Source organism: Puma concolor, chromosome D3 (genome assembly GCF_028749965.1).
Source record: "Puma concolor isolate L17-30 chromosome D3, mPumCon1.1.hap2, whole genome shotgun sequence".
Taxonomy (NCBI): domain Eukaryota; kingdom Metazoa; phylum Chordata; class Mammalia; order Carnivora; family Felidae; genus Puma; species Puma concolor.
In genome coordinates, this window is record NC_141678.1 from 22,016,845 (window position 1) to 22,040,121 (window position 23,277).

General features: G+C 47.9%; 2 protein-coding genes and 1 long non-coding RNA gene across 4 annotated transcripts in view; 2 read left to right on the forward strand and 1 right to left on the reverse strand.

Moving 5' to 3' along the window:
- Positions 1–2,944, reverse strand: part of RNF185 (ring finger protein 185) — a 37,238-nt gene extending 34,294 nt beyond the window's left edge. Inside the window, exon 1 of the mRNA XM_025933493.2 lies at positions 2,788–2,944. The gene's annotated coding sequence lies outside the window, so the exon portion shown is untranslated. The remainder of the gene's footprint in view (positions 1–2,787) is intronic.
- A 45-nt stretch (positions 2,945–2,989) lies between these two features.
- LOC147575402 (uncharacterized) lies at positions 2,990–5,230 on the forward strand. Its single transcript, XR_015242354.1, has 2 exons — positions 2,990–3,114; positions 4,942–5,230. It is a non-coding gene; the product is annotated as an uncharacterized LOC147575402 (long non-coding RNA).
- Positions 5,231–13,061: 7,831 nt separating this feature from the next.
- Positions 13,062–23,265, forward strand: PLA2G3 (phospholipase A2 group III). Of its 2 annotated transcripts, XM_086682044.1 has the most exons (7): positions 13,062–18,382; positions 19,397–19,529; positions 19,778–19,912; positions 20,176–20,483; positions 21,183–21,312; positions 21,422–21,538; positions 22,188–23,265. In XM_086682044.1, exons 1-7 carry the CDS (start codon positions 17,842–17,844, stop codon positions 22,390–22,392), a joined length of 1,569 nt encoding a protein of 522 aa, XP_086538170.1. In that variant the 5' UTR covers positions 13,062–17,841; the 3' UTR covers positions 22,393–23,265. The 2 variants fall into 2 exon arrangements, with proteins under 2 accessions (XP_086538170.1, XP_086538171.1); XM_086682045.1 differs by lacking the exon at positions 19,778–19,912.
- Positions 23,266–23,277: the final 12 nt, after the last annotated feature.

The window sequence follows — 23,277 nt, forward strand, 5'->3', positions numbered from 1 at the left end:
AGTTAGGGGCACCTGGCTGGCTCACTCGGAAGAGCATGAAACTCTTGATCTTGGGGTCATGAGTTCAAGCCCCATGTTGGGTGTAGAGATTACTTAAATAAACTTTAAAAAAAAAAAGTATTTGCCAATGTGTGCTTCAATTAAAAAAAAAACCAGTGTTTTAGGGGTGCCTGAGTGACTCAGTCAGTTGAGCATCTGACTTTGGCTCAGGTCATGATTTCACAGTTCATGGGTTCGAGGGTTTGTGCTGACAGCAAGAAGCCTGCTTTAGATTCTCTGTCTCCCTCTCTCTCTGCTCCTCCTGGGCGTGCGCTCTCCCTCTCAAAAATAAATAAACAGTAAAAAAAAAAGTGCTTTACATCAATTAAGTTTGGCGACAGTACATTAAACAAGATTAGACATGTTTCTTTATTACAGGATATCTCAGTGCCTTTAATGTGGTACTATACACTGAGAAGTTCCAAGAAAAGATAATGATATACAGCATTTTCCAAATATATTTTTACTATAGAACACTTTTTTTCAGAGGCATATCTTAAGACTAGTGGCCTGAAGAACACACTTTGGAAATGCCAATTTAGGTGCTTTTTGAAAAGGAAATGTTCAGATTAAGAAGTGTTAAAGACATCACCAAATTACAATCATTTTACCCACCACCTGGATAATATCTGAAAAAGCATTCACATCCTTTTTGTTTAATCCTAGGAAACACAAGCAAAGCAGGAAGGTGAACACAAGCAGGAAGTCTTGGCTCAAACCCAAACTATTTTGGGTGGTGGAAAGGATGTGAGCAGAATTGGGTCATAATATGGAATCTTTGTTCCACAGGGCAATGTAAGCATTCCTACAGGTTTTGAAAAAGTTATCTGCTTGGAGTTTTCCTATCCACAGAATAGGAACTTTGACATTTGATTAGAAAGCTGAAAGATATGCTAGGAGCATTATCTGTAGTTTATGTTAGTGAGGATGAACTGGCAAGTCATGTCCCTAAGAGGACTGGTTTTAAATGCTGGATGAAAAGTTGGCTGACAGATTGCAAAAATTCTCTCATTAGACACAACAGCTATACAACACATTGCTGGAGAGAGGATTAAAGAGGGATTTACATCCCAGGGAGGAAAGGCTGGCCTGAACAACCCTGAGGGGCCCTTCTGATCAAGGGTCCTCAATTCCATGATCTTCAAAGAGTTCACTGGTTTCTACTAATCAAACACAAAGTCTTTAGCAGCATTTCCAAGTTATTCTAAGAACATAAGCTACAAACCAATAGGGTGGGGAATCTCCTTAGTTATTCAACAATAATGGGCCATTCCAAAGTCCTTGAAAAGAAGGATAGTGCACAGGACAACCAGGAACAGACTGCATTAATTCAAACCCACTGGCCTTCTAGAAAATGTAGGCTGGTGGGGATGGAGGTGTCAAGAAGAGAGGCCAGAAAAAAGAAGTCAATCAGCACCAGAAAGATTCAAAATAGTTATTCAGAATCACACATTTCAAATTGCAAAAGACTGCCATCTAATACCTATATACCTCTTTCAACAGGGAGTTCATTACCTTTGAAGGCAATCCATTCCATTGCTGGTCATCTCTGACCAGCATTAAGTTCTTCTATGAAGTCAAAACCTTCTCTTCCTGTAGAATCCACTTATTGGTCCTAGTCTGCCTCTTTCAACCCCAAAGATAAAAGTGGAAGCACTCTTAACCGTAACAATTCCCTGCCCCCCCCCCCCCCCCCCCTTAAAGACAGTTTCCTTCCACTGCTCTCTTTTCTGGGCTAAACATCCCATCTTTCAAAGATCCGGAACCGGCTCCAGCTGCTTCAAACCAAAGAATGGATAACTAGTTCCCACAGCAGGAAAGCACTTAAAATCAGTGGGCTTCAAACATCAGTATGTACAGAACCCCTGAGGTGTACGTTCAAAACGCAGTTTCCCAGGTTCCAACCCAGATTCTAATTCAGAGGTCTTATCTGAGTCTGAATGCAGAGGAATGCATTCAGAGTCTGAATGCAGGTAACCTGCATTATAAAGCATGTTCCCAGGGCATTTCAAAGCAGTGTAAGAACCATATTTTGACAAACACTGCCCTGTTTTACAAATGAGGAAACTGAGGGGCGCCTGGGTGGCTCAGTTGGTTGAGTGTCTGACTCAGATCATGATCTCGTGCGGTTCCTGAGTTCGAGCCCCGCGTCGGGCTCTGTGCTGACAGCTCAGAGCCTGGAGCCTGCTTCAGATTCTGTGTCCCCCTCTCTCTCCACCCCACCCCTGCTTGTGCTCTGTCTCTGTCTTTAAAAAATGAATAAACATTAAAAAAAATGAGGAAACTGAGGCCCAATAAAGGGAATGGATTGGGTCCATAGCGCACAATTAAAGTGGCTAAGTCTCTAATCGGCTCCCTTACTGCCAAGCCCAACTCTGTCCCCCACGATTCCCGGCCTTGGCCTCTCCACTCGAGGTAAAATCATTACAAGCACATCCATCTGAGAGAGGCGGCCTCAGGCCAGAGCCAAAGAGTTAGAATGAGTCCCTGCCTGGAAAGGAGAGCTTGTGGGAGCCATTTCCCTTCTCGTGGCCTCAGTTTCCCAAACTGTAATCACAGGACGGTAGAACACAACTCCAGCTCGAGCTCTCTTCTGGGGCGGAGGGCGCGGGGCAGAGCCGAGGTTGTTGTCTCTGCGCCGCTCGGGCAGGTGTCTCAACCCGTGGGCCCGGTAAAGGCAGAAACCCTGCCCGCGTCTCTCAACCTCGACGGCCCGTACGCTGCCACCCTAGCCCATCATGTACCTACCTCTATTCAATTAATGCCTCTGAGGACACCCCAGCGTATCCATCCGTCGTCCGCCCCGCCAGTCGTTCCCTTCAGGCTGTCGGATAAAACCTGCAATTCCCTCCTACGCGGACTCCGGTCACCTGACACAGGGCCGCCCCTCTCCGAGGAACTTCCGGCTACAACCGGAAGACGTTCGTCCGCAGCGCTGTTCTCCGCCCCAGTCGGCTCTAAGGTTCCGCCTGGAGGGCAGGAAGCGGAGAAACAGAGATCGGCCGCCTTTCAAAGAACCTGAGTCCGGGCAGGGAAAGTACCAGATAAGCTTGAAACATCTTGTTACACCAGAATGTAAGGATAATGGGCATCAGAATGATGGGAGCATGTCAAAGGACACGGGAGCTAACTTGAAGGAGCTACCACTGGCTCCTTCACACACAAACTGGCTGTTTGAGCATCAAAGTAACATGTTAGTGACAGTATAACTAATTGAATAAAATGGTAACCCATGAATCTTTACTGATATAAATAAGGAAGTAAATAAATAAATAGGGAGAAGGAAAAATTCCTTTTTTTAAAGATGTAGTTAGAAAATCAATTATGAATGATAAAAATAGAAGATGAATTATTTACACAGTAAAAGTGTCTCTCATAAATTACTTATTGACTACAAAAGGAAAATGGTAATTTTACAGAGGTATAACCTCGAAAAACAAGTGAATCAAAAATGATCAAAGTTAACATTACCAATTCTAGGTCAAGTAATGATCTTGTGTCTCCCAATGAGATGCACTGAGAAAGACACAACATCTCTTCTGTGATATTTCTGTCAAAAATGCATAACCCAAATCTCATGAGGAAGCATGACATAAACCCAAATCGAGGGCACTCTACAAAATAACTGTCAGTATTATGAAAGGCAGAGAAAGGCTGAGGAACTATCCTGGTTTGAAAAAGATTGAAGAGACATGACAACAAGATGTAGTATGTGATTGGATTCTGGACTGGGAAAACAAGAAGCAGAATAGGTGTAATGTACAATACTGGGACAAGTGACAAATTTGAATATGGATGTGGACTAGCTCTTAATGCATATTGTAGCAACATTAAATTTTCTAAATTTGATTACTGTATTGTAGTTAAGAGAATGTCCTTGTTCTTAGGAAATATTCACTGAAGTATTTAGGGATAAAAGGGCACACTGTCTCCAACTTAATTTCAAATTATTCAGAGAAACGTGTGTGTGTGTGTGTGTGTGTGTGTATTTGGGGGGGATGATTAAGCAAATAAAGCAAATATAAACAAGTAGTGAATCTAGGTAAAGGGTACATGGGAGTTCCTTACGTTCTTTTTACAATGATACAAAAATTAAAATTTATCCTCCAAATGGAGGCAGTTCCTGTGTTTTAGCCAATTTTTTTTTAAATTTTTTTTTTCAACGTTTATTTATTTTTGGGACAGAGAGAGACAGAGCATGAATGGGGGAGGGGAAGAGAGAGAGGGAGACACAGAATCGGAAACAGGCTCCAGGCTCTGAGCCATCAGCCCAGAGCCCGACGCGGGGCTCGAACTCACAGACCGCGAGATCGTGACCTGGCTGAAGTCGGACGCTTAACCGACTGCGCCACCCAGGCGCCCCTGTTTTAGCCAATTTACTTATTTATTTATCAAACATTTGTGTATGTGCTAGGCACTGGTGATATAGTAAGAGACAAGATCTTTGCTTTAATGCCTAGTGGGAAGAATATCAAACATGATCACAAAGCTAATGGAGTACTTATCCTGAAAATAACAATAGCTAACATTTGCTGAGCTGAAGTAAGCACACTCCACACAACAGTTAATTTGACCCTCATAGCAGTCCTTTGAATGATTTTGAAGATTATCTCCATTTTACAAAAGGGTAAAGAAAAACTTTTTAAAGTTTACACAATTTTATCATTTAATTAAAAATTTCCAAATCACATACTGATAAGTGGTGGAGATGCGATTTGCTCCTAGGCAGTTGTTCTCTGGAATTCTTGACATGTTCATTGTTTCATTAATTCAGCAAACATTTATTAACTGCCTACAATGATCCCAGGGACTGTATTAGAGGTTGAGTCTGAGTAGGTGGTGACGGTAGTAGATGAAATAAGTGCATAGATGAAATTCCTCATCTGCTAGTCTTCTTTTCAGGTTTCCTGTGGAAACACAGGAGATGTTTCGAGTCACACAAACCTGGATCTGAGTTCAGGCTCTGAGAAAAAGAAAAGCAATCTCTGATATCTAGGAGCTGGCCTGGCACTCACAGGTAGGTCTTGGTGTTCTCCTGTTGAACATACTCCCTGCCCCCAAAGTATTTAACACAAGCTCAAATCCTAAATGTCCTTTCTAACACTCTGGTACTGAGATGTCCCATCATTCCTCCTGATTCACATCCCCTGCTTTGCTGTAACAAGTAATAAACCTAGCCTGTCCAACCACAGGTGTGTTCTTGGTGGTCTTTGATTGAAGGGCATTTAAAGTCCCCATGCTTACTAGCTATGTGACTATAGACCAGCAGTTTCACTTACAGAAGCCTCCATTTCCTCATCTTTTTAACGTAGAAATTTGTTTCTTCCGCAAATGGTTGTTGTGAGGATATAGAACAGGCTTAGCACTGAATAAGCTCTCAGTATACTTTAAAAAATTCCTGCTTGAGCTATCTCCTTTGAAAAAGTCACCAAGTACCATCATTATGAAAAAGACATTGAAGCATTAGCTTCAGTTAAGACAAACTCATTGATTATATTCTCCTTTGCTGTATTTGTTGGGCTCATCAGGCAGACTTAAAGGCAAGAGTTCAACTTTTCCTTTGTCAGAAATCAGGTCATCCTCATGGTCTCTTCTTGAAAGCAATAACCACATTCCTGAAACTTTAATGTTAGGGAACCAGCACTGTTTATTTCTTCATGCTCTTGTTATTAAAGATGTTCCCAAGAAATAACAGAGTTGGAGCTACCAAACTTAGAAACACTTCAGCTTCAAAAATATATCGAGTAATATCTTCTCTATTTTAGCACACTAAGGCACTTATGGACCATAAAAGCACTGTTGGTGATGTTTGCATTTATCCTGCTAGGACCCAGCCTGGATTTCATATTATTTAATGCTTACAACAAATTATGCTGAATAAAAAATATTCAGTGGGAAAGAATAAAATAAATAGAAATGTTCTGATTTCTTCCTCTGCTTGCTCTGAGGATCCCAACGGTTCTCATTTTAATAGCTCTAACATTTCTCCTGCCCCGTCCCCTCCTCTCCCCTTACCCTTCTAATACTAATACTAATATTAATACTAATACTAGCAGCTAATATTTGTTGAATGTTTATTGATGTGCTACACATTATGCTAAGGGTTTTGTGCAATTTAATCCTCACCTTCAAATTGTGAAATAATACTATATATGAGGAGCTAGAGGCCCAGAGAAGTTAAGCAATATACCCAATGCCATACAACTGGTAAGACTCAAGCTCAAGATTAGACTCTGCCTACAAAACCTGCTCCTGTTGAAATGCGGCCTTACCACCCAGGGCCAGAGAGTAGGGTCTGTGAAGGGATGGAAGGAGGGGTGGGCTGGAAAGGAAGAAAAAGGTGGGGGGGGGGGGATGGTAATCCATGCAGAGGCATTCAGATCTTCTCCAGAGTACAAGGGGGAGAGGTGGAGATTAGGAGTATAAGACAAATAGGAGGCCAGTGTAGAGTCTCAGAGGGATCAGGAACCTCAGTCAAGGAGTTTGGGGGCCAGGAAGGTCTAATGGTGGGAAAAGAAAAGTAATTAGGTGGGAGAAAGCTGTGATTAAGGACTTGAGGCCACAGGTGTATATCTGCCAGGTGAGGAGAGGCCAAGAGTCTGGTACCTTCTGGCTTATTTGATCTGTTGAGGCTCATAGGTCCTTGCTCTTCTCTGAGCCTGTTTTTTCTTCTGTTCAGTGCAGGGAGAGAAAATTTCAGGATCCTAGGAACCAGCCCAGTTCTATTAAGGTAGCATCACTTTTTCCTCCAGTCTCCTCACATGACATAGGAAAGAATGTTCCCTGGGCATGGCACATCACCCACCCTCATCCCAGGTTGGGGTCAGTCTCCCCTCATGGGTATAGGAAGCTCAGAGAGGAAGACCTTGTCTGTAGACAGAAGGGTGAATATGCCAGATAAAGTGTCCCCTAATCCTACTGAACTCAATCCTTCCACAGAGAAGTTTGGCTGGTTAGGAACATGGCCTCATTTGTTACCCAACCTGAGGCAAATGTGCAAATCTTGCTGCATGGCCTTCAGGCACATTACCAAACCCCTGGGCCTTAGGCTCCTTTCATTCTCTGAGCTTGGGTCCTAAGGTTAGGATGAAGCTCACTGCCCCCCTACATTCAAGCCTTGTGCTCTGGGACAGCTCAGGGTCAAGTTCTTCTGCCTCCTGCTGGGGCCTGGCATAGGTCTCTGCCCATATGGTGACCCTGCTGGCTGAGGGCAGAATGAACAAGTCTGGGTTGCTAAGTTGGGGTCTGAATAATATTATTTGTTTAGGGACATGGCCACTAGGTGGTATCAGGGCCATATTTTGGAATCTACTGGGAGCTGGATCAAGAAGACCTTATTCCTGGGTGATAGGCTCTTCCCAGAGGATTCTGGGATGTTCCCAGCATAGATGAAGTGTGGACAAATCTCTAGAAAACCAAGGAATGGAAAAACCAATAAAGAAGAGGAAATAAAGAAGGCACTAAGAAATCATGGGGTCCAACCCCTGGACAGTGTAGGAAAGGAGATAGGGCATTCACTGGGCAGCCCATCTCTGCCCTGCACCTCTGGAAGTCCAAGAAGGAAGGGTTGAATGTTTACTCAGGGCCTAATAATATGTGCCAGGCCTAATGTGTGCTAGGCATTATGGAGAGATCGTTCTTTTTGTTATTGTTGGAAAATTTAAAAAAAATTTTTTTTAATGTTTATTTCTTTTTGAGAGAGAGAGACAGAGAGACAGAGGATGAGTGGGGGAGGGGCACAGAGAGAGGGAGACACAGAATTCGAAACAGGTCCAGGCTCTGAGCTGTCAGCACAGAGCTGGATGCGGGGCTTGAATACATGAACTGTGAGATTGTGACCTGAGCCAAAGTTGGATACTTAACCAACTGAGCCACCCAGTTGCCCTGGAAAAATTTTTTTAATGTTTATTTATTTTGAGAGAGAGGGATAGAGAATCCCAAGCCGGCTCTGATCTGTCAGCACAGAGCCCAAGGTGAGGCTTGATCTCACAAACCCTGAGATCCTGACCTGAGTTGAAACCAAGAGTTGGACGCTTAACTGACTGAGCCACCCAGTTACCTTTGGGAGATCCTTCTTAAAAAATTTTCTCAGTGAATCTTCTCAACAGGTCTTTAAGGAAAGAATTGTTGACTATCTTACAGAAGAGAAAGCTGAAGGTCAAAGTGATAAAGAAATGTGGCCAACATCACACAAGGAAGTAGAGCTAGATTCCGTGCTTCAGAGTCCTGGAGGACGAGCTAGAAGTCAGGTTGCCAAGTAGAAGACAACACCCAGTTAAATCTGAATTTCATACAAACAAACATCTGAGACATAATTATACTAAAAAATTATTTGTTGTAGGGTGTCTGGGTGGCTCAGTCCATTAAGCATCTGACTTTGGCTCAGGTCATAATCTCACCGTTGGTGAGTTCAAGCCCCACGTCAGGCTCTGTGCTGACAGTGCAGAGCCTGGAGCCTGCTTCAGATTCTGTGTCTCCCTCTCTTTGCCCCTCCCCTGCTCATACTCTGTCCCTCTCTCTCTCTCTCAAAAATAAATAAACATTAAAAAATTAAAAAATTATTTTTTGTTTATCGTAATTCAGATTTAAGTTGGTGACTTTTATTTTTTGCTAATCTAGCAATCCTAGGTAGAGGAAATGCCCATGGCCCCAACATGAGAATAGGCAGAGCCTAGGACTGTGGAGTCCAGGAGAGAAGTTTGAATGGCACTGTGACCCCCTCTCAAGTCTTGGGGACAAGTCCCAGGCACCAAGGCCACTTGTTCTCTGCCACCTGGACAGCTTCTGGTTAGGTGACCCTGGAAACTTTATTAGGGTCTGGGGGCAACAAAGACCTAAAGGAACAAAGATCCTCACACTCAGCTTTTTTTCACCCAGCACCCCCTTGGTTCACATTCAACCTCTCCCATTCCAGGAAATTGTTCCACCCTTTGTCCATCCGTGTTCATGCTAGAAACCTGGAATTACTCTTTTTTTCCCTCAAGACTAGATATAATTTGCATACAAAAAGGTCAAAGTCTTAAGTGTTCAGCTCCACAAATTTTTACATATGTACACATATGTAACAGCCACACAGATCAAGATACAGAGCTGTGCTGTCCAATACAGTGGCTTTTAGCCTCATGTAGCTACTGAGAGCTTGAAGTGTGGAATCCAAACTGAGACACACAGTAAGTTAAAATACCAGACTTCAAAGACTTAGTATAAAAAAATAAAGTAAAATAGATCATTAATAATTTTAAAATATTGATTACATGTTGAAATATTTTACACAGGGATTATGTGAAAATATGTCATTAAAATTCATTTCCCTTGTTTCTTTCACTTTTTAAACCGGAGCTAGAAAATTCCAAATTACTTTTTTGGCTCACATTAGTGTTATATTTTTCATCACTGGTATAGACAGAGTCTGATTTATTCATCTGTGAAAAAGGGACTCAGAGAGGTGGAGCTGACGTTCACACTGACCAACTGTGGCAGAATGAGATAGGAAATCAGGTCAGTTTTAACCCTGAGCCCATGGTTCCCCACGTGGACTGAGTGGACTGCCATTTGACCTCTTCCAGGGTGATATCTTCTTTGAAACCTAAATTATTCTTTAGTGGGGACCTAAAGTACACTTGCCCATCCTGGGTTGGGGGTGTCAAGGAAGAGGGGGCTTCCTGGAGGGAGTAATTAAATTGACACTTGAAGGATGAGTAGGAACAAGCCAGGTGAAAGAGAGTGTTTGGGGCAGAGGGAATAGCATGTACAAGGACCCTGAGAGGGACTTGTGATTGAGGAGATGAAGGTAGCTCTGTGTCGCTGGAGCAGAGAAGTGGGGACCTTGTAGGTCAGCCAGGCTCAGATCCTGCAGGGTATGACAGACTTTGACCTGAAGTTCAGGGTGGGTCAGGGGACAAACCTGGCTAGGCCTGTGCTTTAGAAAGATCAGGCCAGCTGCAATTTGGATAACCCTTATTCTAAAAGAGAAAACTGAGATCCAGAGAGACAAAGGGCTTGTCAGGGTTCCATAGCAAGTCAGAGGTAGAGCCCAGATAAGAAAGAACAGGCAGGTGCAAAAAGGGACGAGAAACTTGCAAAGACAGCCTTCCTTGTTCAGTTTCTCTAAGAGGTGTTGGTTTTGGGTGCCCACTAGATGGCAGCAGAAGCTCAACGAAATACTGTGGGTTCCGGAAAGGCCTACTGTGCTGTCCCACAGGCCTTCCTGCTCCCATGCCCTGGTATGGGCATAAGAGGGCTCCTCCCTGGGACCTCTTGTCCAGACCCCAGAGCAACAGGAAGAGTGCTGGGGATCCAGAGGCTCAAAGTCTGGTTCTAGCTCTAATTCCCATCTGCTGTTGACCTGGGGCAAATTCACAGAACTGTGCTTGAGAACTTGAGTCATTGGGTGTAGAAATGGGAGATTTATTATTTAGTCTGCCAGCACCTGAATTCTGCAGTCAGATCTCCTCTTACCCTCCTGATCTTTCCATTATGCTCCCCACCCACCCTCTTAATCTTGTTGAGTGAGTTAGACTCACAGAGCCCCTCAAGGGCCCCAAGGGCCAATCTAACCCCAAAAGGGAAGGAGGGGGTGTGAGCTAAGGTCTCTGAGTTATAGCCAACAAACAACCCAGGTTTCAACCTCAGCCAAAGAGCCCTGTGTAGAATGAAAAGGTGAATAAGCAGCAGAGCTTTGGGCAAGTCCAATCTCTACCCTGTACCTCCTCTGTGAAGTGAGGTAAAGAGTTGCTGCCCTGCTTGTCTTTCCTCACTGCTGGGTAGGGTAACCAGATATAGCAAATAAAAACACCGAAAACCCATTTAAATTATAATTTCAGATAATCAAAAATAATTACAATGTTGGGAGCATTCAATTACACTAAAAATTATTCACTGAGTTCTGAAATTCAAATGTAACTGGGCATCTCTATTTCATCTATCAACCCTACCACTTGGGCTTGGTGAGAATATAAAGGTCAAGTGCCATGTGAATAAGAGGGGTGTGATTCTTGCACTCAGTGGAATCCTGTCCCATATCCCAATGCCTTCTGTGCCCCCCATGTTGAGCTAGACAGAGCTCTCAGGGCCTATTTTGCCCGCTTGTTCCTGTTGGGTTTTCCTACATTTCTGGGGGTGGGATCTCATGCCACATGAGTGACTCATGTGGGCTATTCATGGCCTAATGTGAGGCTTTCCCCTCAGTAAGCTCCTTTTACATTCTCTGATCCTTACCATAGTCCCTGGGAAGTAAAAAAAAAAAAAAAAGAGGTAGGCATGAGCATATCAGTCAATAGATTACATCATGGGGATTCAGCCAAGACTAAGATGCCCAGTGAAAGGAAGTGGAGCCAGAGGTTGAATCCAGATAAGGATCTACTGAACCTCTTAGGACCCTACCAGCAGGCTGGAGTCAGTTGGGAGAATGGAAGGATGCCACATTCTGCAGCCTGGGGAACTGGGCATTAAATTAGTCACACTGCGATCCTGCCTGGCTCCTACCTTCAAATCCCCTTCTACTTATCAAAGCCTGCTATATGCCAGCCACTGAAGTACCTTATATACACTTATATTAATCCTCATGGTGTAGGTACTATTCTCATCTCCATTTTACCAATGAGGCACAAAGAGGCAAAAGGACTTGCCTAATATCCCACAGAAAGTAAGGGAGAAGATAGGACTCAAATCTGGGTCTGTCCTGGGCTTCTTCTATTCCATTACACTGCTTTCCCTACCCGAGGAATTGGATACATCTGCAGTTTCTAGGTAGCTAAATCACTCTACAAACAATGACAGTTTTGTTTCTTCCATTTCAAACTTGACAATTTGTATTTCTTTTTCTTATGTTATTACATTGGCTGGGACTTCCAATAGCATTAATAGTAGGCACCCATGACATATACCTGAATCCTTCTCTGTTAGTTGTGTATTGCTTTGTAATAACTATCTCAAAACAACAAACATTTATCATCTCACATAATTTCTGAAAGTTGGGAATTAGTAGCTTATTTGAGTGGTTCTGGATCAGGGTCTCACAAGGTTACAGTGAAGATATCTGCCAGATCTCTTCAAAGAAAATATGCAAATGACCAGTAAGCATGAAAAGATGAACAGCTGTTAGGAAAATGCAAACAAAACCCATAATGAGATGCCCACCAGGATGGATATAAGATAGATAATAACAAATATTGACAAAGATGTGGAGAAATCAAAATTCTCAAACACTGCTGGTGAGAATGTCCAATGGTGCAGCCACTTTGGAAACAGTCTGGCAGTTCTTCAAATGGCTAAAGATAAAGGCACCTGAGTGGCTTAGTTGGTTCAGTGCCTGACTCTTGATTTTGGCTCAGGTCATGATCTCACGGTTTGTGAGATCAAGCCCTGCATTGGGCTGCATGCTGACAGCACAGAACCTGCTTGGGATTCTCTCTCTCCCTCTCTCTCTCTCTCTCTCTCTCTCTGCCCCTCCCATGCTCTCTCACACATGCACGCACTCACTCTCTCTCTCTCTCTCTGTCTCTCAAAATAAATAAATGAACTTTAAACAAATAAACAAAGGGGTGCCTGGGTGGTGCAGTCGGTTAAGCATCTGACTCTTGATTTCAGCTTGGTCATGATCTCATGTTTTGTGGGTTTGAGCCCCACATTGAGCTTTGTGCTGACAGTGTGGAGCCTGTTTGGGATTCTCTCTCTCTCCTCTCTCTGCCCCCCCCCCCCCCCCCCGCGCGCTCTCTCTCTCTCTCTCTCAAAATAAATAAATAAATTAAAAAAATAAAACAAACAAATGGTTACAGATAGAGTTACCACATAACCCAGTAATTCTACTCCTAGGTATGTGCCCAAGAGAAATTATAACATATGTTCACACAAAAATGTTTACACGAATGTTTGTGAAAGCATTATTCATAATAACCAAAAAGTGGAAACAATCCAAAGGTCTGTCAGCTAATGAATGGATAAACAAAATGTGGTATATCTATACAATGAAATATTATCCACTCTTAAAGAGGAATGAAGTTCTAATATATGCTACAACTAGGGATGGTTCCACAACTTTAGATATACTTAAAACCATTAAGTTGTATACTTAAATGGGTGAATTGTATAGTATGTGAATCATATCTCAATAAAGCTATTACCAAAGGCGGTGGGTGTAGGGGAGGCCAGGTGGTGCAGTATTCATCTGAAGGCTTGACTGGGCCTTAAGGGTCTGCTTCCAAGTGGCTCACTTGCATGGCTGTTGACAGGAGCCCTCAGTTACTCACCACATAGGCCTTTTCATAGGGTTGCTTGAGTGTCCTCATGACACGTCAACTGGCTTCCCCAGAGCAAGTGATACAAGAGAAAGAGCAAGGAGGGAGGTACAATGCCTTCTATGACTTAGTCTCAGAAGTTACATCAGGTCCACCACATTTTATATATTAGAAACATGTGACTAAGTACAGTTCACACTGAAGGGGAGAGGAAGTAGTCTACACCACTTTACGGGAGGGGTATCAGAGAATTTGTGCCCATCTTTAAACCACCACAGCTTCTAATGTTCAATTAGAATAGCTTCCATGGTCCCTCTGACTCCCCATCTCTCTCTCTCTCTCCCTTTTCTACTCTAGTTTAATAAGCTGTTGAATTGAATCTAATGTGTTTTTTCTACATATTGAGATGTCTAGTTTTAAATACAGTGTGTCTCATTATTTATTCCCTCAGACCTAGGACTAGGCTTAGTTTATACCAGGTATTCTTGGGGCTGAACTCCTACCTGGAAATCTTATGAGGGATCGTCCTGTACCACAGAGAAGACTGCCTTCTGGGCTTCCTCCCAGATTTTAGACTCCATCTGCCCATTGAGTTTCCTCTTTTGGTCTGTAGTGGGGGCTGCCTCAGCCAAATGGGTAGATAAATTCCCAGGTGTGGCAGCATCAGCATCTGTAGCAGCATTGGAGTGGATGCCACTGTCCTCCTGGACAGCCCCCAACCAATGACTGGGCACAGCCAGGCACTAGGGCCTGCCTATTTCTGCCCAGCCAGGGCTCTTCCATGGGCAATTTTTACATCAGAGCTCCCTGTTGGCTGGCTGATGTTTGCTCAGAGTGGCACCTCAGTGTGATGCTCTTACCCAGTTCTCCATCCCTTCTACTCTCTCCCCATAGATGTCAAACTTGCAACACAGTCTGAAGGCTTTCCCTGCCCAATCCTTCTTCTTCCCTCCCCCCTTTATCTTTCACAGGCACTTCCTCCAATAAGTCTCTTGCACTTCTAGCTCCATCTTAGTGGTGGCTTCCTAGAGGACCCAAGTGACACTCAGGCCCTGGCTCCCCTGGGCTGCCAGACCCTGTCCCCTCAGGGGATGAGTTCTTCTCCATCTCCCTAGTTGAGCATGCTCTGTCCCCCTTCCCTCCTCTTTCTGTTCAGGGCTCCCCCTGTGCCTGGCAGTAGTGGACACTCAGTAACTATTTGTTTTTGAATGAATGCAGAATGTTCTGGAGCTAGGCACTGCCCACACCATTCTCCTGGCACAGAGAGCTGCAGAGAGCCCTCCTGGTGGGGTAGAGAAGGCAAGCTCCAAGGGCTCCAGGCAGTGGGGAGGAAGTCCCTGAGATGGGGAGGTGGTAGGGGAGCTGAGAGTCTCCCAGGATCACGGAAAATCCTCCCCACAGCCCAAGGAAAGTCTGACCTGGCTTTTCCCAAATCTACTGTGTGACTCCTGGCAAGTTACTTCCCTTTTGGAGACTCTCCATCCATCTCAATAGTCGATGAGAAGCCCTACCCTGCCTGTTTCCCTAGGGAGGGGCAGGGGTTGTGGGCATCAGATGAGACCATGGCTGGGAAAAGGTTGGGTACCCTGGGTCCTGGGCCTGGGGTGAGGGTGTGGAGGGGGAGAACAAACAGAGAAGGAAGGAAGAGAGAAGAATGAGGGGAGAGAAACAGACACAGACACACAGACACACACATAAGTGAGGAAACCATGAGACATAATGAGGGAATGAGTAAGAAAGAGAACAGGGAGGGAGGAGAAAAACCAGAAGACCCCAAGAAACAAAAAGGAAAACAGAGAGAGGGATAAAAATTAAGAGAGAAACAGGAAAAAGAGGGAAAGAGAGCCAGGGGAGAGGACAGGGATCCTCAGAGACACAAGGGCACAAGAAATGAGTTAGAGAGAGAGGGAGGGAGGGAGAGAAGCAGAGACAATAACACAGGGGGAGGGGCAGTGAAAAGCCACACAGACAGAGGAAAGAAAAAGAAATGGAGGGAGAAAATGAGATGGAGCGTTAGAATCAGAGAAAGATGGAGAGAGGGAGAGATACAGGAGAGAGAAAGAAATGAGGAGAATCAGGGCCAGAGAGGGAAAGAGACCAAGGGAGAGAAGGATGAGAGAGAAGCCAAAGGTGACAGAGCGATGGGGACCGATGGACAGAAAAGAGCGATAAATGATCAGACCCCACAGACCCCTGCCCCTCACTCACTCACTGTGAACCCTGCCCCACTCCAGACAGGTGGGGATCCAGAAGAAAGCCTCAGCTCCCCTTTTGTCTGCAGGGCCTGGCCTATCCTGTCCTGCTGGTTTGGCTCCTGCCATCCTCTGTGGCAAGGCTTTTGAGGGGCACCCAATGGGAGGCAGGGCTCCAAAGCTTGTCCTGTAGGTTGACTGACGTGGCCACTGGGTGGAATCTGAAGGGAAAACCCAGTGACACCTTCCCTTGAGGCCTGGGCAGGCCCCAGCCTGCCTTCTTTTGGGGCCCAGACTAAAAAAGACCTCAAAGGTCACTGCCATCATGCTCTTCGCTGTACAGAGGAGGAAATTGAGGCCTAGAGAGGGAGAGGGACAAGCCTGAAGTCACAAAACCAGGTCATGGCCTAGTTGGAACTAAATTTGATGGATGCTGAGGCCTGAAAATCTGGAGACTTGCTTTCTCCTGGTCAATTTGCTTCCTGCCCAGGGATGTCCTGAGACTTTAGTGACAGTATCCTAGATGCCAGTCCCTGGGTGGAGAGTTTTACCCAATATCCCGTGAACTGACTACTGTGATAAGACCCATCATACAGATAAGGAGACTGAGGCTCAGAGAAGTTAAGACTTCAAAGCCTGAGGTCACACAGTGTCAATACCCCAGATAGGTCTGTTTGACCTTGAAAGTTGGGTTCCTGCCATGGGACCTCCCAGCCACCGTGGGTAATGAGCTCTGTAATATGGAAAAGGTGGGCAGAGGTGGGTGGCCATTCCTCCAGTTAGGGAAAATTACCAGAACAATGGTTTCAAAACATTAGAATTCTTCCTAGAGGGACCCACCTTTGTTCAGTGGTGTTCCTACCTTTAGGAACCCCAGGTCTCCCTACCCTTCCCACCACCACACTCTATTCCACATCCCTTTTCTCAACCTCTGAAGAGAAGGAGTTTGGCTCTGGGCTACTCCCACCCTCTCTCCCTCTTCATTGTCCCCAGCCATGACCTCCTGAACCACAGGCCCAGGCTGGTTCTGAGTATAGAGGTGGGCCTGCACACCCTAAAGCCCCCCTTCTACCTGCTATGCACAGTGAGCATCTCCCCCAGCTCTGCCCGTGGCTCTGCCTCACTGGGGCTCACCCTCCTGGAAGAGACTTGGATGGAGATTGGGGAGGAATGTTGGAGGAGCAGTAGGCTGATGGGAAGAATGACAGACAATCACTTTCCCTACCAGCTCTGATCTCCCAGTAAAGCTTTCCAAGAACTATACTGCCAGCCTCTAACCCCTCCCTAGCTAGATCCTGTCCCCTGAGGTTTGCTCACCCTCAACGATCCTCAGTTTCTTCATCTGCATTATGGGTGTAAGCACCCCAACTTCCCTGGATGATTGGAAGGCGAATGATACGTTAGCTCTGGGACACAGGAACACGTGCTGGCTGTAAACTCTCCCTAGTGGAGAGGCCACTCCTCTTGGGGAGCACATGACGCTACTGTGTCCCACTGGTGGCTACAGTCCAAGGATGGAGATGGTTGCAGACTGAGACCGCTGCCCAGCCCTCTACTCCTCTGGGGGCCATAGTCCCTTTAAGTCTGGAGCATAGCTCCACCCCATGTTGCTCTCAAGTTCTGCTCTGGCTATGTTTCCACCATCAGATCAAGAGGGTTGCTGCATGGCCTGGCCTCTGCCTTTGAGTCCCAGGAAATAGAGAGCCCTGGGGTGCTGTTCCCTGATTATGCCAAGAGGCTTTCTTAGAACCAACCCTGGGTGATGGTGGGAGGGCACACTCCAGGTGGCCAGGAGATGGATGCTCCCTTTACCAGAAACCTCAGGAACTCCCAGGGTGGGGGTAGCTACAGGGCCCAAACCCTGCCCTCACCTCTTTCACCCAACTCTGGTAGAGGCCATGGCCCTCTGCCAACTTCATGGAGGTGGGTGTGGCAGCCACTACTGGGGTGGGAGTCTAAAGATGAGTTCTGGGAGCTTCCTCTGAGCCCCTGAACCCTCTTCCCTCCCTAGGAAGAAAGGGATCCCTTCCTGGCCCCCTGCCCCAGGGCCCAAGGCTTTGGCTCCCACAGTCCCCATCCAGGCGGGGCTGGCAGCAGGTGACTGGATGAGAAAGGCATGGTGAATGGGGGCGTGGGCCTTGGCAAGTACACTCCTTGGCCAATCAGCGGCCTGCCCAGCCGGTGGATTCAGTTACAAGCCAGAGATCACCCCATACTCCAGCCTCCTTCCTACTCCTCCCAAAGCTCCATTCATTGGCCCTGCCGCAGGGTCTGCAGGGCACCGCTTCCGCTCAGCTGCTTAAATCTGCTGCCTCGTGGGCTGCCAGGGGTAGGTGTTGTGGGGGCTTTGTCTGACTGGGCTGGGCCAGGACAGAATGGGGATTCCGGTAGTGCTGTTAGGGATGCTGAGCTTCCTGGGAGTGGCTGTGGGGAGCTCCTCTGCCCTCCTCTGGGACAGCACCTCCTGCCACTTGGCCAGGCCCATCCCCGGCAGCCCCTTGGGGACCCTGAGCTTTCTGGGCAAGAATGCCCAGGGACTGGCCCTGGTCCACACCCACTGGGATGAGCACGGGAGGCTGCAATCTTGTAGCCAGCAAGTCGAGCCAGAGCTCACTGCAGCCTTTAGTGCTCTCTGTACTGGTGAGATCACCCGGGGCACCTTCATCCACACCCCTGGACCTGAGCTGCAGAGAGCCCTGGCCACACTTCAGAGTCAGTGGGGAGCCTGCCGAGGGACTGAAGAGGGTCCAGCAGGGGCCAGGGAGAAGCGAGCAGCAGGGGTCAGGGAAGAGCAAGCAGAAGGACACAGAGGAGCACCCAGCAGCATAGGACACCAGCGGTTGAAGAGAGGCTGGACTATGCCTGGCACGCTGTGGTGTGGAGTCGGGGATTCTGCCGGAAACTCCACAGAGTTGGGTGAGTGATGGGGATGTGGACTAGGGGGTAGGGGAGGGAAGTGCAGGCTTTTGCCCTGGCCCCCATTCTTCCAGACTGTGTGTCCTTGGGGGAATGACTTAACCACTGTAAACTTCAATGTCCTCATCTGTAAAATGGGGTGACCATAAGTCTCATCATGGGTTGCTTGAATTAGGTCATAGATGGGAAACGTCCTAGTCAAACCTTGGAGTCCTCATTAATCACCATCCCAGGGAGGGGGTGGACTGGGATGGGTCCCAGGTTGTCCAAGCCAAAACACCATCACCTAAGAGGAGGCTTTATGAGGACAAGGTGCCCAGTGGAATGGACACTGAGACCCAAAGGCCTGGGTTAGCAAATTCAAGCTGAACAGGTCACTTCCCCTCTCTGAACCTTGGTTTTCTCACCTGAACCATGAAAGTGACATTTCCCTCGCAGGGCTGCTGTAAGCTTGGGTGTGGGAAGTGCCAGGCACTTGGGAAATACTCAGTAAAAGGCACTATTGCTTTTTACTGACAAACAAACATGGATGACTTTTTTGCACTGTCAGTACAGCTGTCTTTGTGCATGCATGGCAGGCTGGGGGCAGGCTTTGGCACCTGAGTTGGAGCAGACTGGCATCCTGACAATGCTTCATCGTGCCAATGAGAAAGGTTGCACCCTGCCTGTTTGCCATTCCATTCCACACACATTCATAACTTCTGAGTTTTATTTGGGGTGTGAGCTTGGGAGCTCTGGAGGCAGACTTTAGTCCCTGAGTAAGTCCCTTTCCTGGACAAGGGCTCCTGGGTGGGCTGCCTGGCACTTGGAGCTGCCCAGTAGAGGCTGCGCGTGGGTGCTCTCTTCAGGCTTTGAAACTGAGTGTCCCACAGAGAGTGGTCTGAGGCCGCCCAGGGCATCTGTGTCAGGGCTGGGGTGAGAATAAGGTCCCTGCTTCTTGCACTGGATGGGCATAGCCAGTGTGTGGTGCCCAGGACCCTGCTGAGCTGGTGCCCCTGCCCCTGCTTCCTGCAGGGATCTTCCAAGGCCCTGATCTCTGCTGCCGGGAACATGACCGATGCCCACAGAACATCTCGCCCTTCCAGTACAGCTATGGTATCAGAAACTACCGATTCCACACCATCTCCCACTGTGACTGTGATGCCAGGTTGGCAGTGGGCAGAGAGGGTTGGGGACTTACGGGTGGAGTAGTTCCTGGGTGCAGAGACTGGGATTCCAAAGAATCCTAAAGAATCAGCTAGTCAGACACCCTACCATGCAGGTGGGAAAGCTGACCCTAGGAGAAGAAGAGACTCTTGGATCCCAAACCACCTGGATGGTAGTGACTGGGTGGGCTGGAGGAGGAGCCAGGTGGCTCTCTGTGGTCCAGGGACCTGAGTACCAGCTCTGGGGCAGGTTCCAGCAATGCCTGAAGAACCAGCAGGACTCCATCTCGGACATCGTGGGTGTGGCCTTCTTCAATGTGCTGGAGGTCCCCTGCTTCGTGCTGGAGGAGCAGGAGGCGTGTGTGGCGTGGTACTGGTGGGGAGGGTATGTAGCTGCCCCCTTCAATCTCCTTCCCAACCAGAGAGGGAGCCCAGGGAGGGATGCCTGCCTGTATGTCTGTCCTCCAAGGAATGATGCCTCATCCTCCCTGTCTTCTCCTCAGGACAGGGCCAGGATGCAGACCTTCCCTGGGTGCCCAATACAACCCAGTGGGACAAGGGATGGGACTGGCAGAAACTTGGTCTCCATGGAGAGGAACCTAGGGCTTCTGGGAGGGGTATTATGAGTTACCAATTGCCACCTTCCAGGTGCAGAAGGTATGGCTCCATACCTCTTGCCCACCTCCAGCCCAGGACCCTCTATAATGCCTCCTGGAGCTCCCCAGCCACCCCCCAGCCTCCCAGCCTTCAGAACCCAGCCCCTAGCAAGCCACAACAGAACCAGCGTCCTCAGAAGCGACCACTGCAATGGAAAGGGTCTAAGCACCCCATCAAAACCAACACCACAGCCCTCCGGACCCCTGTGGCCTCCACCCAGCCTGATATGTCCCCCACAGCCTGGCTGGAGGTCACCCATCCAGGCCTCCAGGGGCCATGGAGTGGCCTAAAACCTCAGGGTGAGTTCCAAACCTAACTTTGGGGGTTCCTGATGTGGGAAGGTGTCCCTGCCTCTGTACAAGGTCGAGGACACTGTGTTGTTTCCCTTCCTGTTCCAAACTCCTCCTGGGGGTCTCCCAACCTCTCCCATCAAATCATGCTGCAGCCAGAGGGGTTTTCATAAGCCTTAAACTTAACCATATCACTCCTCACTGAGCCCCCACCTGGCTCCTCTTACTTCAGATGATGATGTCCCAACACCCAGGGGCCTTCAGGTGCTGGTCCTGCAGACTCTACTTCCCAGCTGAAACTCACAAACCTCATTTGGTTGCTCTCTCCCACCTCTGGGCCTTTGCTCATGCTGTTCCTTCTGCCTGGATCACTCTCCCGAATTTTTCTCCTAGCCTCGGTTTAGCAGTCTCTGCCTCCAAAAAGCCTTTCCTGATCACCCTGGGCTTCCCCTATGGAAGCCCATAGGCTTCTTCTGGGCTTCCCCTATGGTGGCACTGCCATGTGTGTTTGTGTGTGTGTGTGTGTGTGTGTGTGTGTGTGTGTGTGTGTGTGTGTGATGTGTGTGGCACTCTGAGGGCACGAAGGGCATGAGACACGAGGACACTGTGTTTGAGCGCATGTGCCTATGTTCCTCCTAAATGGCAGTGGGCATTGGAGGGCTTTGCTGGGGACTAGGCTACCCTCATCACCATGCTCCCCCAACCCAGATGTCCGCCGAGCCTGCCGCAGCTTCCGCCACTTGGATCAATGTGAGCAGCAGATCGGGCCTCAGGAAACAAAGTTCCAGCTGCTCAATAGTGCTCATGAGCCCCTCTTTCACTGCAACTGCACACGCCGGTGAGGCCTGCTTGGACCCTTGGGGGGTGGGAAGCCTGCTGCCAGTCACTAAGAGGGGGCTGCTGGGTGGCCAAGCACTACCCTAGCCTACTCCTGCCTCTGCCCTCAGCCTGGCACGCTTCCTGAGGCTCCACAGCCCACCTGCAGGCACCAGCGTACTTTGGGAGCTGCTAGGCACAACCTGTTTCAAGCTGACCCCTCCACTGGACTGTGCTGAGGGCACAGGGTAAGTCATGGCAAAGCCAGGAGGGAGGGGACATTTTCCCAAGGGGTGGGTTGCCTGTGGGGATGGGGATGTGTGCCAAGACTAAGGGGATGGAGAAAGGGGTTAGGGCACCTCTGAGCTCCATTTTCATCATACCCTACTCCCTGGTGCTCCAGGTTCAGCTCTGCAGTTGGTTCATATGGGTTGATGTTGATTCTTTCACTTCCTGTGTGACGTTGCAAGTTGAGTCACCTCTCCTTGTCTCCATTTTCTTATTTGTAAAATGGATGTAGAAGCCAAGGAAATGGCGTGTGTGACACATATAGCCCAAGGCCTGCCTGACACACAGTAAAAGGCTTACTTGCTTAACTCTTGCTTTTAACCTAAAATCTCATTTCAATTCTGATTCCCAGAGAAAGCTGCTTGTTACCTTTCCCTTTTCACAGGTGAGGAAACCGAGGTCCAGATTGGCCCGGGTTTCTGCAGCCAGCTAGCAGCAGAACTGGGGCCTCTGGGTGCTAGCCCAGGTTTATTCTGCCCCCTTCTAGATGTAACCCACCCTTCCCTGGCGCCAGCCCTGCTCCTCTCTAGGCCTCGGTCCCCCTGTCTGCAGAGCAGAGTGGGATCCTTGGCAGCCATGACCACCTGCCCCACTTTTCTCCGTTCACAGCTGTTTCAGAGACCCTAGGGCCATCAAGGTGTCAGCTCGGCACTTGCAGCGACTTCAGCAGAGGCGACTCCAGCTCTGGGGTGTGACCACAGATGAGGGGCAGGTATGGCCTTCAAATCACCCAAGAGCCCCCATGTCATTCTATGACCGGTGTCTGCAGCTGACCCAGGCAGCCTGGAGACCTGACAGGCAGCAGAAATCCTAGAACCACTGACCTCAGTTCCAGCTCTCCTGGGCACCAAACTGGACCTTGCTCCTGGCTCTGCTAGGCCCTGGGGGTCTTGGCCTACTCTCCATGTGTTAGATTGAAGCATAGCACAGGCCCTTGTGGACAGCCAGGAGGCTGGATGGGGGGAAGAGGGAGCAAGGCTGAAATGCTGGACCACGCCTCCTGCTGTGCTGAGCAATCTTGAGCTGGTGATACAACCCCTCTGTGCTTGGATGTGGTGTTCAAGAGGCTCATTCTGGGGAATGGGGAAAGGGTAACCTACTACAGCAGCCTCAGGAGGTACTAGTAAGAGGTACATGTATCTTCAGGTCGCAAAATTAATACGTGTCTCAAGACCCTGCTCAGAGGAACCCCAGCACCTATCTGCTGAGGCCTGAGACAGTAGGTCAGAAGATGGGATATCACAGAAGTGCCTGTGTCTGAATCCAGGAAAGAGGAGGGTGGCTAGAGAGGGCTTCCTAACTCTTCTCCCTGGGGGATCCCTTCTCTTAACAGCTGCCATGCCCTTCCTGGCCCAGCCCTGGCCCAAATCTCTGTGTCCTTGAGCAAGGGGCCTCCCTGACTCTGAGCCTTAGTTTCCTCCTCTGAAAAAGCAGGGTGTAATCAGGACCTACCTCATAGGATTGTTGAGGATTAAGTAAACCAATACATGGACAGTGCTTAGCACCTTGTAAATGTTCCCTCCCTGTAACATAGAGCCAAACTGTGGTTAGGTGTCTGATTTGGAGAGGTTCACCTCCTGGAGGCCTCAGTTTGCCCATCTGTGAAAGGGGTCTAAGAATTGCACTGAACTCAATACCACAACTCAGGGTTGTGGTGCAGATTAAAAGAGATGGCATGTGTAATGTATATATACAGCTT

What these genes read in the sequence shown, in the direction of transcription:
- PLA2G3 (XM_086682044.1), top strand. Translation starts at nt 17,842, where the DNA reads ATGGGGATTCCGGTAGTGCTGTTAGGGATGCTGAGCTTCCTGGGAGTG. An exon ending in CGGAAACTCCACAGAGTTGG is followed by an intron (nt 18,383 to 19,396) that starts GTGAGTGATGGG and finishes TGCTTCCTGCAG; the next exon opens with GGATCTTCCAAGGCCCTGAT. An exon ending in CACTGTGACTGTGATGCCAG is followed by an intron (nt 19,530 to 19,777) that starts GTTGGCAGTGGG and finishes GCTCTGGGGCAG; the next exon opens with GTTCCAGCAATGCCTGAAGA.